The sequence below is a fragment of the Haemaphysalis longicornis genome, unplaced genomic scaffold, assembly GCF_048455015.1.
Source record: "Haemaphysalis longicornis isolate Haplotype H1 unplaced genomic scaffold, Haemaphysalis longicornis Haplotype H1 scaffold_9, whole genome shotgun sequence".
NCBI lineage: Eukaryota > Metazoa > Arthropoda > Arachnida > Ixodida > Ixodidae > Haemaphysalis > Haemaphysalis longicornis.
This window is the reverse complement of record NW_027526460.1, coordinates 166,840,262-166,855,854: the sequence shown is the minus strand read 5'-3', so window position 1 is coordinate 166,855,854 and position 15,593 is coordinate 166,840,262. Positions and strand designations below refer to the sequence as shown.

General features: G+C 47.6%; 1 protein-coding gene across 1 annotated transcript; it reads left to right on the top strand.

Annotated features, from left to right (window-relative positions):
* The first annotated feature begins 6,519 nt into the window (after positions 1 to 6,519).
* On the top strand, positions 6,520 to 14,914 carry LOC144153553 (uncharacterized). Its single transcript, XM_077685176.1, has 6 exons — positions 6,520 to 7,254; positions 7,452 to 7,616; positions 7,694 to 7,756; positions 8,187 to 8,257; positions 8,573 to 8,702; positions 14,901 to 14,914. Exons 1-6 carry the CDS (start codon positions 7,131 to 7,133, stop codon positions 14,912 to 14,914), a joined length of 567 nt encoding a protein of 188 aa, XP_077541302.1. The 5' UTR covers positions 6,520 to 7,130.
* The last annotated feature ends 679 nt before the right edge of the window (positions 14,915 to 15,593 follow it).

Sequence of the window (15,593 nt, the reverse complement as noted above, 5' to 3'; positions counted from 1 at the left end):
ACTTTCCTCGTGTGTAGTGTTCGCTTTTGTGTTTGGGCAAGCTTCGCTGCTTCGTGCGCGCAGAACTTCGATCGCCGTATGCGCGTCGTAATGCGACGCCGTGGCAATAGCGTCACCGTGGCAACACTACAGCTGCCGAATATGTTCTATGTAACGGCTGCAGACCTTGCCAGGCGTGCAATAAATTCACGTTGGCAGCGCCTAATTTCATTTCGCACATTTCATATCCTTCTGTGTTATTGAAGTAGCAGTTGTATGTCAATACTTTGGGTGCTCAGTGTGTCTACCCTTGTTCTTGTTTTCTAACTTGTAGAAGTTACTCCCAAACTGCTAGCAGACAAAACTGTGCGAGAGCATGTTCTTGTCATTTATTAACGACGCAGTCCAGCTTCATCTAAAATTGTTAGTAAAGACATGTTTAAACCTTGACGTTATGTTATGACTGAGTGAAGTGAAATTAGGTGCATATTAAAAAACGCAGCTTTAATTTTGATTCTGCATAGTGTGTAGGACTTACAGTTGACAAAATGATATCTGTCAGGAGCCTAAAAACTCCGAAAGTATCGCAGAAAATGACTACTCGAAAAAATTTATTGATGCTATCTTAAATTGTTGTTTGTACATTCTCAGCAGGACCACTTTGATGACAGCCAGTTTGAGATTGGTAGGGCAGATGGGCGACGCCTTCTAAAGTGGAATGCCGTGCCCACAATTCCGGCTCAGGGGAACATGCACAAGAAGGCGCGGAGGAAAATCCGGAGAAGTCAAGAAACTGGCCATCACTGCACGTGCTTCATTTGCCGAGTTCCTAGACATTGAGATGCGGCACTTTCCATATGGCGGCGTTGTTTCAGCTCTGCTGTGCTTATTTTTGTGTTGAATGCAGCATAAAAGTTATCGAAGTTGGCTAGCTTTCCATCTGTTGTGTTGTCCAAACTTGACATGAATGGCTCCATAAAACTTCGTTGCAAGTGCAAAGAGAGACGTGCCCAAATTGAGCACAACGAGCAAATTAATGAAGTTGCACTGTGAACTGCAGTGAAATTTGGTTGAGCTGAGCAGTTTGCTTGAACATGCCCACAAACATACTTCTTACATTCGTAAACAACTTCATAACTCTAAAGTGAAGCGTTGAAAAATGTAAAACAGCTGATTTTGGAAAGAACAAGTCTGGCTATAGCAAAATTATCATGATAGATGTTTATGTCACTAGCCATCTTTTTACTTCACGACGTGACTGAGCAGCTATTCGCTTCAAGCTCAGTTCAGCCTGCCTCGTACCACATAATTTCATGCACACCTAGCAGCAAACATCTCGTACCTAGCCTACGTGCAGCCGTAGTTAAGGAAAAACCAATTTCTAATGAGCACAATCTTTTTGGAGATCCTAGGGGCATCAGCAGACCATAACTGGACCAAACAAATCTTAAGAGCCACCACGACATCTGTTACTTTTAATCACAAAAATGATAACAGCGCAAGGAGGAAGCTAGAACTAATGATGATGATAGTTGGGTTTTATTGGCGCAAGGCCGACTATGGGCAAAGAGCGCCAAAGAAGAAGTTACTGAATTATGATGAGACCGTACATACTAAAACATGTGACTAAAAGTAAAGGTGATGCAAAACAAAAGACAATGGAGATGGCTGGTGTATAGGGCCAGGGTGATTACACATGACATGACAAGAGCTGCAGAAAGTTTACCTCAGCTAAAAACTTAAAAACACGTTGACTAGAAAACATTGGTTCGTCGGCTAAAAAGTATGATGGGTGCAAAGGAATGTGTTGTCTGTATAATTCAGGGAAATGTTTGTGTCGTGTTGTGTCAAGTGCCTTGCATGTGATTAGTATGTGGACTACGGATAGGCCCTTTCCACACCTGCTACACGTGGGTCCCGAAGTTCCAGTGAGCAGGTGGGAGTGCGTCGCATGTGTGTGGCCTATCCGCAGCCTAGCCAGGGCGACTTCAGTGTATCTGTTGTGTGAGTCAGTTATGTAGCGTCCAAGTTGTGGTTTCATTATGTGTAGTTTGTTGTCTGTTTGTTGACTCCAGTGTAATTGCCATGTGTTACGAAGCTGTCGTCTGATGTGTGTCTTTAGGTCGGTGTAAGGTACTGTTGTAACGTCAACTGTAGTCATGAGAGCAGCATCACCAGCCATTTGGTCGGCGGCCTCATTGCCAGGGATTCCACAATGCCCTGGTACCCAGCATATAGTTATTTCAAGATTTGAGGCATATGCAGACATTAGTACCTTGAAAAGAGCATTTATGACATAGTTTTTAGATGACCTTCCTAATGACAGTGCCTGTACAACGCTTTGAGAGTCTGTGTACACAATGGACTTGGGAATTTTATGTTTGATGATGTGGTTTGTAACGAGTAAAATGCCATATACTTCTGCCGTGTAAATACTGTTATGAAAATTCATTGTTTTGCTTACTCTAAAATTTGGTCCGTGCGCTGCACAAGATACCGTAGAACCAGTTTTCGACGCGTCGCTATAGAATTCTGCGCACCTGTACTTGTCCTGCAGGAACAGGAAGTGCTGCAGAATTGCATTCTTGGGTACCCTATTTTTTTCTACAAGAGTGAATGACAGGTCGCATGATACAGGACGAAGATGCCATGGTGCGATGAAATTTTGAATGGGTGTCTTGTGCGTGTCTGAAAGAGGGACCGTGAGTGCAGAAGCCTCCTCCCTAACTCTGAGAGAGAAAGGTAAGGAAACGGATGGCGTGTTTAAAAAGAGTTGCAAGTTTGATGTATTGTTCATGATGGGATTAAAAGGATGGTTGGTAAGGGACACAATCTTAGATGCATACAGCAGGTCAACATACTCCCGCTGATGCCCTAGACACCACTTGTCGCACTCGACATAAAGGCTTTCGACAGGGCTAGTGCGGAAAGCGCCGCATGAGAGGCGAAGGCCAAGATGCAGCACTGGGTCGAGCATTCTCAGTGCGGTCTTTGTCGCCGACCCATACACGACACTGCCGTAGTCGAGCCGGGACCCCACCAACGCTGTGTACAGGCGCAGCAGGAGTTGTTTGTCAGCCCCATAAGATTGATGTGAGAGAACCTTAAGAATATTCATTGCCTTTAGGCATTTACATTTGAGCTGTTTGACATGAGGAATGAATGTAAGTTTTTCATCGAATAAAATGCCTAAAAACTTGTGCTCCTTGTTCACAGGAATTGGCACATTCGCAAGAGTGATGTCTGGGTCCGGGTGGACCCCATGCTTCCTGGAGAATACAACACAAGAGCTCTTTCCGGGATTAATTTTAAAACCATTCTTGTCTGCCCAGCCGGCAAGCTTCTTGACGCCGAGCTGGACTTGACGCTCGCAAATGGACATATTACATGACTTAAAAGATATCTGCACGTCATCTACATACATGGAGTAAGAAATTGTAGGCGGCAGTGCCTTCCCAAGGGAGTTCATTTTTACTATGAAGAGAGTGCAGCTTAGAACTTCGCCTTGCGGCACGCCATTTTCTTGCACGTGTACCTTTGACAGTGCAGAACCAACTCCGATGCGAAAAGTTCTCTCCGACAAATAGCTAGCAAGGGTGTTAAACATATTACCAGAAACACCGAATGACTTCAGGTCAGTAAGGATCCCATAACGCCAAGCGGTGTCATAGGCCTTTTCTAGGTCGAAAAACACAGTTAAACAGAACTGTTTATGCACGAAGGCATCCTTAATATACGACTCTAGTGCCACAAGTTGATCATTCGTGGATCGCCCCGCCCTGAAGCCTGCCTGGCAGCTCTCGAGAAGGCCGTTATACTCCAAAAAGTACACGAGCCTCCGGTTTATCATCTTCTCGAGAAGCTTGCACAGGCAGCTGGTCAGGGCAATGGGTCGATAGCTAGCGGGAGAGGAAGGGTCCTTCCCTTCTTTCAAGAATGCTACAACTACGGCATCCCTCCAAGACTTTGGAATGTGCCCCGAAACCCATATCTTGTTGAAAAGGTGAAGAAGTGTTACAAGAGTGTCTGTGTGTAAGTTCTGTATCATTGTATATGTAATGTTGTCTGGGCCTGGAGCTGAGGGTTTACACGTGCTCAGAGCAGTCCTCAGCTCATGTAGTGAAAACAGGGAGTCGTACGAAGTCTGTGATTTGTTGTTGTCGTGTAGGGACTTCTTTTCATCAAGGCTTTATGTTTCAGGAAAGTGTTCGTGTAGTGTGCTGAACTGGACACGTGTTGGAAGTGTTGTGCGAGTGTGTCAGCTTGGTCTTCCAGAGTGTCCCCTGTTGTACTGACCAGGGGCAGGCTGTGTGTCTGTTGTCCTTTGAGTTTGCGTATACGTGTCCATACTTTCCGTGTGTCTGTGTAGGAGTTTATTGATTTTATGAATGTACGCCAACTCTCTCGTTTTGCCTCACGGCACACACGTTTTCCTAATGCCTTGGCCCGTATGAACAAGAGGAGGTTTCCCGACGTGGGGTACCGACGAAGGATACCCCACGCCTTGTTCTGGGCCTCTCGCGCCCGCCTACAGTCCTCATTCCACCACGGCCTCCGCTGGTTGCGCGGGGCACCAGAGACGTGGGGAATGGACTTTTCGGCGGCGTCGAGGATGTGCGCCGTGAGGAGTTGGGTAGCTTCTTCAACGTGTAGGTGTCCTATGGATGTGTGGTGTAGTTTGGATGTCTCTGTAAATGTATTCCAGTTAGCTCGTGCTTCATTGAACCTATTATGGGAAGATTGACTGCATGGGCCTTTACCTATGTATGTGAGTGAGGTGGGGAAGTGGTCACTACCGTATGGGTCAGTGCCCACACCCCACTCGAGGAGAGGAAAGAGAACTGCGGAGCCAATCGCCAAGTCAAGACATGAGTATGTGTTGTGTCTTATGTTATGGTATGTAGGCTGTTTACTGTTGAAAAGGCATGCTCCTGAAGATGTAAGGAATTTCTCTATAAGGCGACCTCGGGCATCCGTGCGAGAAGAGCCCCAAAGAGTGTTGTGAGCATTAAGGTCGCCTGTCAGGATGTATGGTTCGGGCAGCTGGTCAACCAGCGCCTCGAAGTCAGAGTTTAAAAGTGTAACATCAGGAGGAATGTATATGGAGCATACCGTTATCAACCTATTAAATATTATCGTTCGAATTGCCACAGCCTCAAGGATTGTGTTCAAGGTGACAGGGTGGCATGCTAAGGATTTGCGGGCGATTATGGCCACACCGCCAGAAGAGTGTGTGCAGCCAACCCTGTCCTTTCTGTATACCAGGTAACTATTCAAGAAATTTGTGTTCTTGGAATTCAGGTGTGTTTCCTGAACACACATTACACTTGGCTGATTAGCATGCAGGATCTCATAGACGTCGTCAAGATTACTTAGAAGGCCTCTGCAGTTCCATTGAACGATATTTTCTCTTCCCATTATTATGTATTAGAGCTACTGGAGTGTGACTATTTATGTAGGGTCTTTCGGGGCTTGGATTCTTGGACGGGGTTTCTTTACCTCCTCTGGAGGTTTAGATGGAGGGACCCGTTCCTTCCGCTGCGAAGCAGACAGGAAGGGTCCCACATCCAAGTCATCATCTGATTTGGAAGGGGTACCCGGCGTACCGGACCCCCCGGACCTGGCACCCTTTGCGGTGCCCTTCGTTTTGGCCGCGACCGCCGAGGGCGTCAGGAGCGCCCCAGGTGGCACAGGCGGTGCGGCGGAGGTGGGAACTGCTGCGGTTCCCTCCAGCTCCAGCTCCATCTCCTCCGGGCCCTCGCATGTGCTTCGGGCCGGTGGAGAGGAGGAAACAGAGGGTGCAGCAGCATCCCCAACGGACGTGGATGCCACCACAGCCGCTGCTGACTTAGCAGGCGGTGCGGTGGCGGGTTGGGTCGCCAGAGGCAACCCAGGGGGGGGCGGAGGCGGGACCAAGTCCGACTCGTGGTACTGGGTCCCCGCCGAAACAAGACGCCGCTCCGCCCCCCGGCGAGCTGCGTCGGCGTACCTCCCCAAGGGGAAAGAGGCGAACCTTTTTCGCGCCTCGGGGAAGGAGATGTTCTCAGTTACTTTCACGTGGATGATCTTTTTTTCTTGGTGAAACTTCTCACAGCTACGGGAGTATGCCGCGTGCGGCCCCTGACAGTTTGCGCAGGTGAAGGTGGTGGAATCACATTTTTCAGTGGGGTGGTCGTGTGCGGCGCATTTTGCGCAGGTCTGTTTGCCGCGGCAAGAAGTCGTAGCGTGCCCGAACCGCTGGCACTTGTAGCAGCGGCGCGGGTTAGGTATGTACGGACGTACACCACACCTAATGAAACCAGCATTGATGTGATCATGAAGTTTTGAACTGCTTAATGTTAAGATTATGTGCTTTGTGGGTATTTCTACATTGTCGCGACGGATGGTGATTCTCCTGACAGCTGTTACGCCCTGATCCTTCAGACCTTCTAGAAGGTCGGCCTCTGTTTCACTTAGCAGATCTGGTTGAGATATCACCCCCTGCGAGCTGTTGAGGCTGCGGTGGGGTGTGACAGTGATGTCCAGATCTGCCATGCGGGTTTGGGTCAGGAGATTTGTGGCTTGCTGCTGCGTCTTGACTTCAACCAACACTTCGCCTGTTCGTAGTTTTTTTGCCTCGAAAGATTTGCCAACAATTCCTTCAAGGAACTTGGAGACGAGGAATACAGATTGGGAGGAGACGGGTTTGGATTTGTCGATTGACTCAAGGACCAAAAAACGGGGATAGTTGTCATGTTTCGGAACGTTGATAGTTGGTAGGGGTGGAAAGGAAACTTCGGTGCGGCCCCTTTTCGGGGGCCGATCACGTCTGGGGGGGGGGGGGGTTTGAAAATTCCATATGATACATTGGAAAGCAGGGAGACGGGGGTACTTTCTCCTTTGACCTTACCCTGGTAGTCAAAGAGGTCCCGGAGCTCCCTGCCTGGTAGACAGGCAGGGAGCCCATCGGCCGGAGCTTGACCAAGGTTCCGACGGCCACCGTTTACGGCTTCTACCCTTCACCTTAAAAACACCTCGCCACGGTTGGACACGGCTTATGTTGGGAGCTCGGGGTCCGCGGTGTCGCTGCTCACCGTCACCATGAATACTCAAGGTCCCCGTGCGGGGGCAGCTAGAACTAGACATAGGCTACAAGCACACATGAGACATTGATGTTTATATTTCCAGCCGTTGCAGACACTGACTCGGCAGTGGCTGGCCCTTCCCGGAGGTGTGAAGAGGGTGTTCCAGTTCAGGGCTCATCATGTGACATTGAATTTCTGCCCGATGAACCTGGTAAGATCCACGCTCACCTTCGCGTAATTCAGGCTGTTCGTCTGTTGTGAAAGCCAGTCGGCTCTTTTAAAGGCTGGCTGCAGAGAGCATGCCTAAGTGTTCAGTGTGTTTTTGTGCTCCAAATAAACGGCCCCACTGGCCTAGCGTTGCTTGTATAGTAGGAAATTAGAGAAAGTATGCTTTCCTCTCATTTGTAGCTCCTGTGTGCCCTGCAGACACGCAGACAGACTACTGCCCCCAACTGATGCCCGCTGAGCTCGTTGTGGAGACAACAGGCCTTCTGTACGAGCAAGAGGTGGATTTCCTGGAGGCCATGCCAGAAGGGCAAGTCCTTACTCTGCCCATGACAGATGCGGACACAAGTGAGTGTTGATTAGGTTATAAAGGCCAAGGAACTGTTGTGATTGAGAACTATCTATAAAAGTTTTTTTTTACACAGGTGCATTTGCTCATGAGCCAGATGTTCAAGGGAACACCTCCTCTGGCATGCATGATGACACTGGTAAGTTTTGTTGAAGCATTGTGGAATCTATTTATCTGCAATAATGCAAATAAACTTAATTGCAGCGTTGCAGTCCTTGAATGCGAAGCAGATTTGTTAGCTAAGGCCTCAATGTCAAGTTACTGTTAAAGTGTGTACATTTTGTTCTTTTTAAACTGTTTTGTTCGTACCCTGAATATCGCTGACTTCAAAACCAGCCATAACCACCGAAGAATGTTTTTCACCCCTTCGCATCCATTGTAAACAAGGCACGCAGTGCTTGAAGCAGTGTGGGAGTTTTGCTGCAGAAGGAGCTACATCTTTGGCTGTAGGAATAGCGGCCCACATACTAAGTCAGGTTGCCAATACAGAAGAGTGCGGTTTGCCGAATGCCCCTCGTTGCCACTGAAAGCATGAGCCGTGGTGCTGATGTGTGCCAAATATATTTCAGCCAGTACGGGGGACTCAACGCCACGCCAAGTTCTGCGGGACATCCTGAACACAACAGTACCTCTGGAAAAGGTACGAACAAACTCTTACGTTTTTACCTAATTTGTAAGCTTTGGTGGCATTGTGGGGCAGCTCTTTTTCTGAAAAGTGTGAAAATTCAAGCTACTCTTTTGCAAAAAAGTTTAGCATGTGCTGAAGAGCCACGGCTCTCCTAAAAATAAGTGTATAAGCCTCCATTGTAGCATGCCTGATTGGCCGTACTACACAAGGACTTTCGCCGACATAAACCTGGCCATGTGTAAATAAGAAGCGATAACTCCAAGCAAAGTGCACATTTATTTGGAGTCAGTAATATATGTCTAACTCCAGTGTTCATGTGAAATGTAGTCCTTTCAGGGGGAGGCGTGCAGTGGAAGCCAGTGTGTACACCAGGCTACCATCGCAGAACTGAGGCGCAAGCTTGATCTGCAGCAGAAAAAGATCACGAAGCTTGAAAAGCAGCTGGAAACTGTCCTGAGTAAGTGTGCAATGGCTATCAGCAGGAATCTTCTACATGTGTGCAGCGCCCACATCCATTGGGTCTGCTCATTGTTTTTCCGGTACTATTGGCGGTGAGCTCGACCACGGGCGGCGCTGCGAAGCGCACCTCTGTGACGTCGGCTTAGGGATTCTCGCATTTTTCGTCTGCTTCACTCGGCTCGCTCTCCCTGCTGTTTTTTTGCGCTCGATTGACGTCTGATGCTTGTCCGCACCAGATTTTGGGTGTGCGTAACTTTTTATCATAATACTAGACTTAAAATCGCATACACTAGCTCAAGGCGTGAGATAAAATATAGTTTTGGATACCGGTACGGAAGAAACATTGCCGGAGCCGCCCCATTCCTTGCGAAGCCGGTCCTGTGTGGAGCGCGAGGAGTCGGAGCTAGGCATCAGTTTCTGTATCGAGAAATCTTTCGAACGAAGAAAACAGCCAGATGCTAGTAACTGACAACAGCGAAAATACAAGACCAAAACAAATTCCAGGCCTTCGGGGCTGTCAGCTTTGGCCGAAGGCGTTACGATTCCCAGTAATCATATGTAAGGTAAAACAGTTTTTGCAACCTTGCCGAATGCTCGAAAGTATTGTATCTCATCTCTTTACGTTGTCATGGTATGAAAGTATGCCGACATGCACTATGGGCTGCAAAAACTGTAGGTTGAGTTCCAAATAACCCACTGTGTGTACAGGCGCGTGCTGGTTTTATACCAGGCTTCTAACTAGCAAGGATATTTATTGAGCAAAAGACTCACGTATATACATTAACACTATTTTGTGCAGACCTGGTGGGATATTTGGGTACATTTCCCACCGCGATATCTTCCCAAAATTCAGATATGCTTTACAGGAAAACTGCACTCAAGAGGAGGAGGTGCAGGAGGAGGAGCAAACTTTATTTAGCCGTAAAATCAAAGTGATTAGTGGGCCGGGTCCTCATTCCAGGACCACAGAGTAAGAGTAATTTTCTTCAATTCATAGAACGCCATCCCGAGTAGACCAGAAGTTGTTCTTTACGCCTGGAAGGGTTGGAAAACGATGAAGAGCTGCTTGGAAATAGTCATTGGTTCGATTCTTGTAATATATGCACGTATACCCCTTATTGCGTTCGCTAGCGAGTATATCAAGCCTTCAACACCGTAATGATGTCCTAATTGTTCGGGTTGAGAGTGAGTTCATTATGACAACGATGGTTACTATAGAAATTCGGAGCACAAAAGCCGCCTTCGAGTACTCTAGATAACGTTGTCTGGGGCGCGATCACGCTGGCGTAGCACAAACCTTCTAATTGTATTTGCATGCGAATAAACAACGCACGCTGCGGATATGCACCCTCTTGCACGCAGCCATAACGAAAGCCAATTTGTGAAGAAGGGAATGTATGCCATACAGCCCGAAGAAAATATCCACACGATCTTTGTGAGCCTCCTAAACATCCCCTAACCTACTAATAATAATTAATGCGTTAGGCACAGAAAAAAACATTCATGTGTTACAAGTCAACGAAAACGAAAAAAATAGGACAGCTGCTTTATTTCCTGCTGTGCGATGCGCTTGTAGGGGCCCGCTGCTTGGTACGTAGCATTAGAATGTTCAGTTTTCATAAGAGCATCTCAAAAATACTGTAGGGAAGCCCACGCATTTTGAATATTTACCGAGGAGCCCTGAGCGCTGAACCTCGCGCATAAGCCAGAAATGACGAGTTACACACGATCTTCTGACCGATGCTCTTAAGAAAGTTGTTCTCTCTCTCCTTGTATGTTGCAAACCTGTCGGGGAGGCAGCTTGAAATTGTTCAGAGGTGTCAGAAGCTAGCAAAAATAACTGAATTACTAGAAATACGCTTTTTAACGCATTAAAGCATCAAAGCGGGCGATTTCTAGCACAGGTCTGCTGCCCCTCACGAGCGGAGCGTAGCAGACGACAGCGGCGCCAGTCCCTAAGCTGACGTCAGAGCCAGGGGGCGCCACTCAAACATCTCATCGCCAATAAGGTTCCAGCAAGATGCCTGCTTATAATAAATCCCATCCACCTTTTGTGGCGAAATATTTATTTTATTAAAGCCTGAAACATCACCCATCAATAAACATTACATTACTTTTGATGCCTTCAAAAGCCAGGGAGCTCTTTCTGTGGAAAGGCCTTATTTCCCTTCCGAAAAACCTTTGCTGATCTGTACACAAACACTACCGGTGATAGATTTCGATCGAAGAAGGAGACACTTGTTCACTTCACTTAGAAGTTTGTCTATTGGCGGTGAGATCTTTGAGTGGCGCCCCCTGGCTCTGACGTCGGCTTAGGGATTCGCGCCGCTGTCGTCTGCTACACTCCGCTTGTGAGGGGCAACAGTGCCTGGGCTAGAAATCACCCGCTTCGTTGCTGTAGTGCGTTAAAAAGCGTATTTCTAGCGACTCAGTTACTTTGCCAGCTTCTGACGCATCTGAATAATTTGAAGCTGTATACCCCATATGTTTGCAACACACGAAGAGATAGAGAACAACTTTCTTCAGGGTATCGGTCAGAAGATCGTGTGTAACTCGTCCTTTCCTGCTTATTCGCGAGGATCGGCGATCAGAGCTTCTCGATAAGTATTCAAAATGCGTAGGCTTCTTCGCAGTATTTTTGAGATGCTCCTATGAAGACTCAACAGTCTAATACTACGTACCAAGCAGCGGCCTCTACACGCTCATCGCACAGCAGGAAATAAAGCGGCTTTCTTCTGTTTCTTTCGTTGTTGTCTTGTATCAGGTTAATGTTTCTTGCTTTTTTTTTTCTGCCCAACGCATTAATTTCTCTGCGCCGTCACCAACTTCTTATTAGGAGGTTTCTGGATGTTTGGGAGCCTCACAAAAATCGTGTGGATATTTCCTTCATTTTGTATGGCATACGTTCCCTTCTCCACAAATTGGCTTTCATTACGGCTGCGTTCAAGAAGGTGCATATCCGCAGCGTGCTTTGTTTATTCACATGCAAATACAATGAGAAGGTTTGTGCTACGCCACCGCGATCGCGCCCTAAACAACGTGGCCCACAGTACTCGAAGGCGGCTTATGTGCTCCGAATTTCTATCGTAATTATATCGTTATCATAACGAACTGACTCTCAACTCCAACAATGATGACATGATTACGGTGTTGAAGGCATGATATACTCGCTAACTAACGTAATAAATAGTATACCTGCATATATTACAAGACTCGAAAGCGAAGAAAAATTCCAAGTTGCTCTTTATTGCTTTTCAACCCTTCCAGGCGCGAAGAACAAATCCTATTCTACTCGGGATGGCGTTCTATGATTTGAAGAAAATTACTTTTACTCTCTTGTCCTGGACTGAGGAACCGGCCTACTAACCAGATCGATTTAATTGTTAAACAAAGTTTTCCCCTCCTCCCCTTACTCCTCCTCCTCCTCTTGAGTGTAGTTTTCCTATAACGCATATCCGAATATCGGGAAGATATGGCTGTGCAAAATGTTCCGAAATATCCCTCCAGGTCTTAACAAACATATATGTGTTACTATAAATTTAACGAAGACGTGACTCGTTTTGCTCAATAAACCTCCAGCACGCGCGTATATACACACTGGGTTATTTGAACTCAACCTACAGTTTTTGTAGTCTATAGTGCATGTCGGCAAACTTTCATGCCTTGACAACGTAAAGTGATGTGACAAAACGCGTTCGAGCGTTCGGCAAGGTTGCAAAAACTGTTTTACCTTACATATGATTACCGGGATTCGTGATGCCTTCTGTCAAAGCCGACAGCCCTGAAGGCCTAGAATTTGTTTTGGTCTTCCATTTTCGCTGTTGTCGGTTATTAGCAGCTGACTGTTCCTTTTGTTCGAATGCTTACATGAGAAGCCGACGCCTAGCTCCGACTCTTCGCGCTCCGCACAGGACCGGCTTCGCAAGGAATGGGGTGGCGCCGGCAATGTTTCTCCCGTAGCGGTATCCAATATACTTCAATTGACACCATGAGCTAGTGTATGCGATTTTAAGCCTATTATTATGATAAAAATTTACCCACACGCCAATTCTGGTGCGGACAAGCATCAGACGTTGACCGAGCGCAAAGAAACAGCAGGGAGAGCGATCCTGAGTGAAGCAGACGACAAATGCGAGAATCCCTAAGCTGACGTCACGGAGGCGCGCTTCGCAGCGCCGCCTGTGTTCGCGCTCACCGCCAATAGGCCTCCTGCGCTGGAGTTTTGGCGACATGCAGCGCCCCTAGCGGCCGACGCCTCTGGGTAGTACAAAAGCAGACGACCCTCGCCGCCCTCCATGTGTTTTCAATTACAAGCCGGAGTGAAAGTTGGTTGTGGCGCTTTGTGGCGTGTTTAAATGACTGCATACTGTATGAAATAGCCCTTAAAGTAGTTGCAGAGGCTAAAAAAAATAATATCCGCTAAAAGAAGCCGATTTGTCGGCTTTCTTTTGAGCGAGCTGTCGCGGTGGTCGCGGCGTGGGACAGTATCGCCAGGTCGGGTGGTTTAGCTGTTTGACGACAGTTACAGTTTTTTTTCTTCTTCCGTGCGGTCGACAAAGGAAAGTTCACGAGTAGCATAAACATGGAACGCTGCTCATCCTATATCCTTATGTAACTGCAAAACGTTGCTTCAGCGGGAGCATGCAAGCGAACGCAAGAATTGCGCAGATTGCGCAGTCGACTCAGCTGACAGTGCTGGCCTGGCACCGCCTTTGAAACGAGTGGAAATTTTGTTTCGTATTTTCGCAAGCTAAAGGATTCTTGCGTAACGTTTTACGCCGCACGAATAACGAACGGCAGGGTACATGTATACTAGCGAGTAGGTGGGGCAATACGCCAAATAAACAAATTAAGCGCTATTAAAAGACGAAAAACATGCACCAAATCACACGCCCGCTGCCTGCAGAGATGTGTACTGCTATAACATCACATAACACCGCCGCATACACAGCCCGGGGCCCCAAATATTTACACACGATCATCACTGACTGTGTTGGTTTTCTAGTGCAGGGGTCGTCGAATCTGAACGCCGACACGCCAGTTTTGACTTCAAATGGAGTTAGACAGCGAGACAACAACAGAGAATTGGCGTCCTCCAGTTGAATTGCCCCCCTTCCCCCCCCCCATCTTCACACTTCGCCAGATTATTGTCAAATATTATTCGAAATTCGCTGAACTTTTTCTCTTTGCATTCAAAGCCCCTCCCCCTCCTCCTCCCCCTCCCCTCCCCCCCCCACCCCTCCGGATTTGCCGTCCAGCCCTCCGCCGTGTCGGCTGCATGGAACTCGGCCGTTACTGACCCTCATTCTAGGCTATTAAGTGCGAACTGGGAATGTATGTTGCAAGAGAGTAATTAAGTAAAGTGAGAGCAAACAAGGAAAGCGAGCGGCCTCTTAGTTCGCCCGACCACTTTGTTTCACAGCCACTAATTTCGGAATCGCAAAACAAATTTTACGCTTCCGACGGTCGCGGCATTTTGTCACTGAGACACGCAACAAAACGGCAAGCTAACGCTGCACCATGTATTCGTAACGGCGACGCAAACGAGCACTGTTTAATGAAAGTGCACGCATAGTGTGCAGGTACGCAAAAGATCGGCGCACCGCAGCAGGCGAGCCTGCGGTCCGCCGGACTCGCTGGCTTTTTAAAGCGCGATCATCGCTGATTGCGTCACTCTTCTTTTTTTATTGGCTGTTTTTGAGAAGTCTTTGTCACCTAGAGTATTAGTTTAACCTAGAAATTTCACTTAAAATTTCACTTCGTACGACCATCGATCGGTGAACCTGCGAATAGCAGACGCCGTCACTCTCCCGGCACTTTCGTCGTCGCTGTAAACGTGTTTCACGCCGCAAAGCTTCTTCCCCTAATCCCTGAAATAGATCGGACGCGTCGGGGATGAGCTGGTGACCAAGTCGCAAAATAATCGGGAGCGTCGAGCTCATTTTGCTTCTGTCAACACGGGATCCTATGGGACCCGCGCAGCTTTGTACTACCCGGAAGTACTGCCCGGAAGCCGCTTGCGCAGCGCCCCCTGGGCAGCGCAGGAGGGCTATCCCACATTCTTTATTTGCTACCTGCATGGTTTCGGTGTGATATTGTTTCCACTCAAGGGCAGATGAACCATGCAGGGTGTTTATGGCTTGATGTTTCTAAGCCAAAGCATCAGTCTCATTTTGCATATTCTCTCATGTTCCAGGCAACAAACTGTGACATCTAGCTCCTGATCAAGCTGTCTCTGAAAAGAAGAAAGACGCACGTGGCAACCGTTGGAGTGATGCAACGGTGCAAAAGGCTCTCCAAATGCGGCTAGCCTGTGGCAGCAGGGGCTACGACTTTTTGAGGGAAGAAGCCCTACCGTTGCCGTCTGAGCATACGCTGCAACGACGCATCGAGGATATCAAGTTTGAGCCAGCTATTTATACAATTTTTTCTGTGAAAATGTCATTATTCAAAGCTTGAGTGTAAGGAGGGCAGATTTTTCTCACTCTTACTCCTCTTTAAAGGCATCCTGGAAGAACTTCTTCCAGCCTTAAAGGCCAAGCTTGACACCATGCGACCTGAAGAGAAGCACTGTGCCCTGTTACTCGACGAGATGCAGCTAACTGCAGGCTTGGACTTTGATCCCACCGTAAAAAAGCCAATTGGCCTTGCAACAGCCCCACTTGCTAATCCTGACCCTGACAAGAAGTTCACTTATGCCACGCATGGCCTGGTGGTGATGCTGACAGGGCTGTCTTCTCGGTGGAAGCAAGTTGTAGCTTACCACTTCACAGGTATGTCTGAGCTTGTTTAATATGCTCACAAAAACGTACAGTAAACTAGTTGTGGGAATTTTTTGTTATGCTTAAAAATGTATCTAGCAGTAAAGAAAAGCCGGCGAATTAATACG

What these genes read in the sequence shown, in the direction of transcription:
- LOC144153553 (XM_077685176.1), top strand. Translation starts at nt 7,131, where the DNA reads ATGTTTATATTTCCAGCCGTTGCAGACACTGACTCGGCAGTGGCTGGC. An exon ending in CATGACAGATGCGGACACAA is followed by an intron (nt 7,617 to 7,693) that starts GTGAGTGTTGAT and finishes TTTTTTACACAG; the next exon opens with GTGCATTTGCTCATGAGCCA. An exon ending in TGGCATGCATGATGACACTG is followed by an intron (nt 7,757 to 8,186) that starts GTAAGTTTTGTT and finishes AATATATTTCAG; the next exon opens with CCAGTACGGGGGACTCAACG.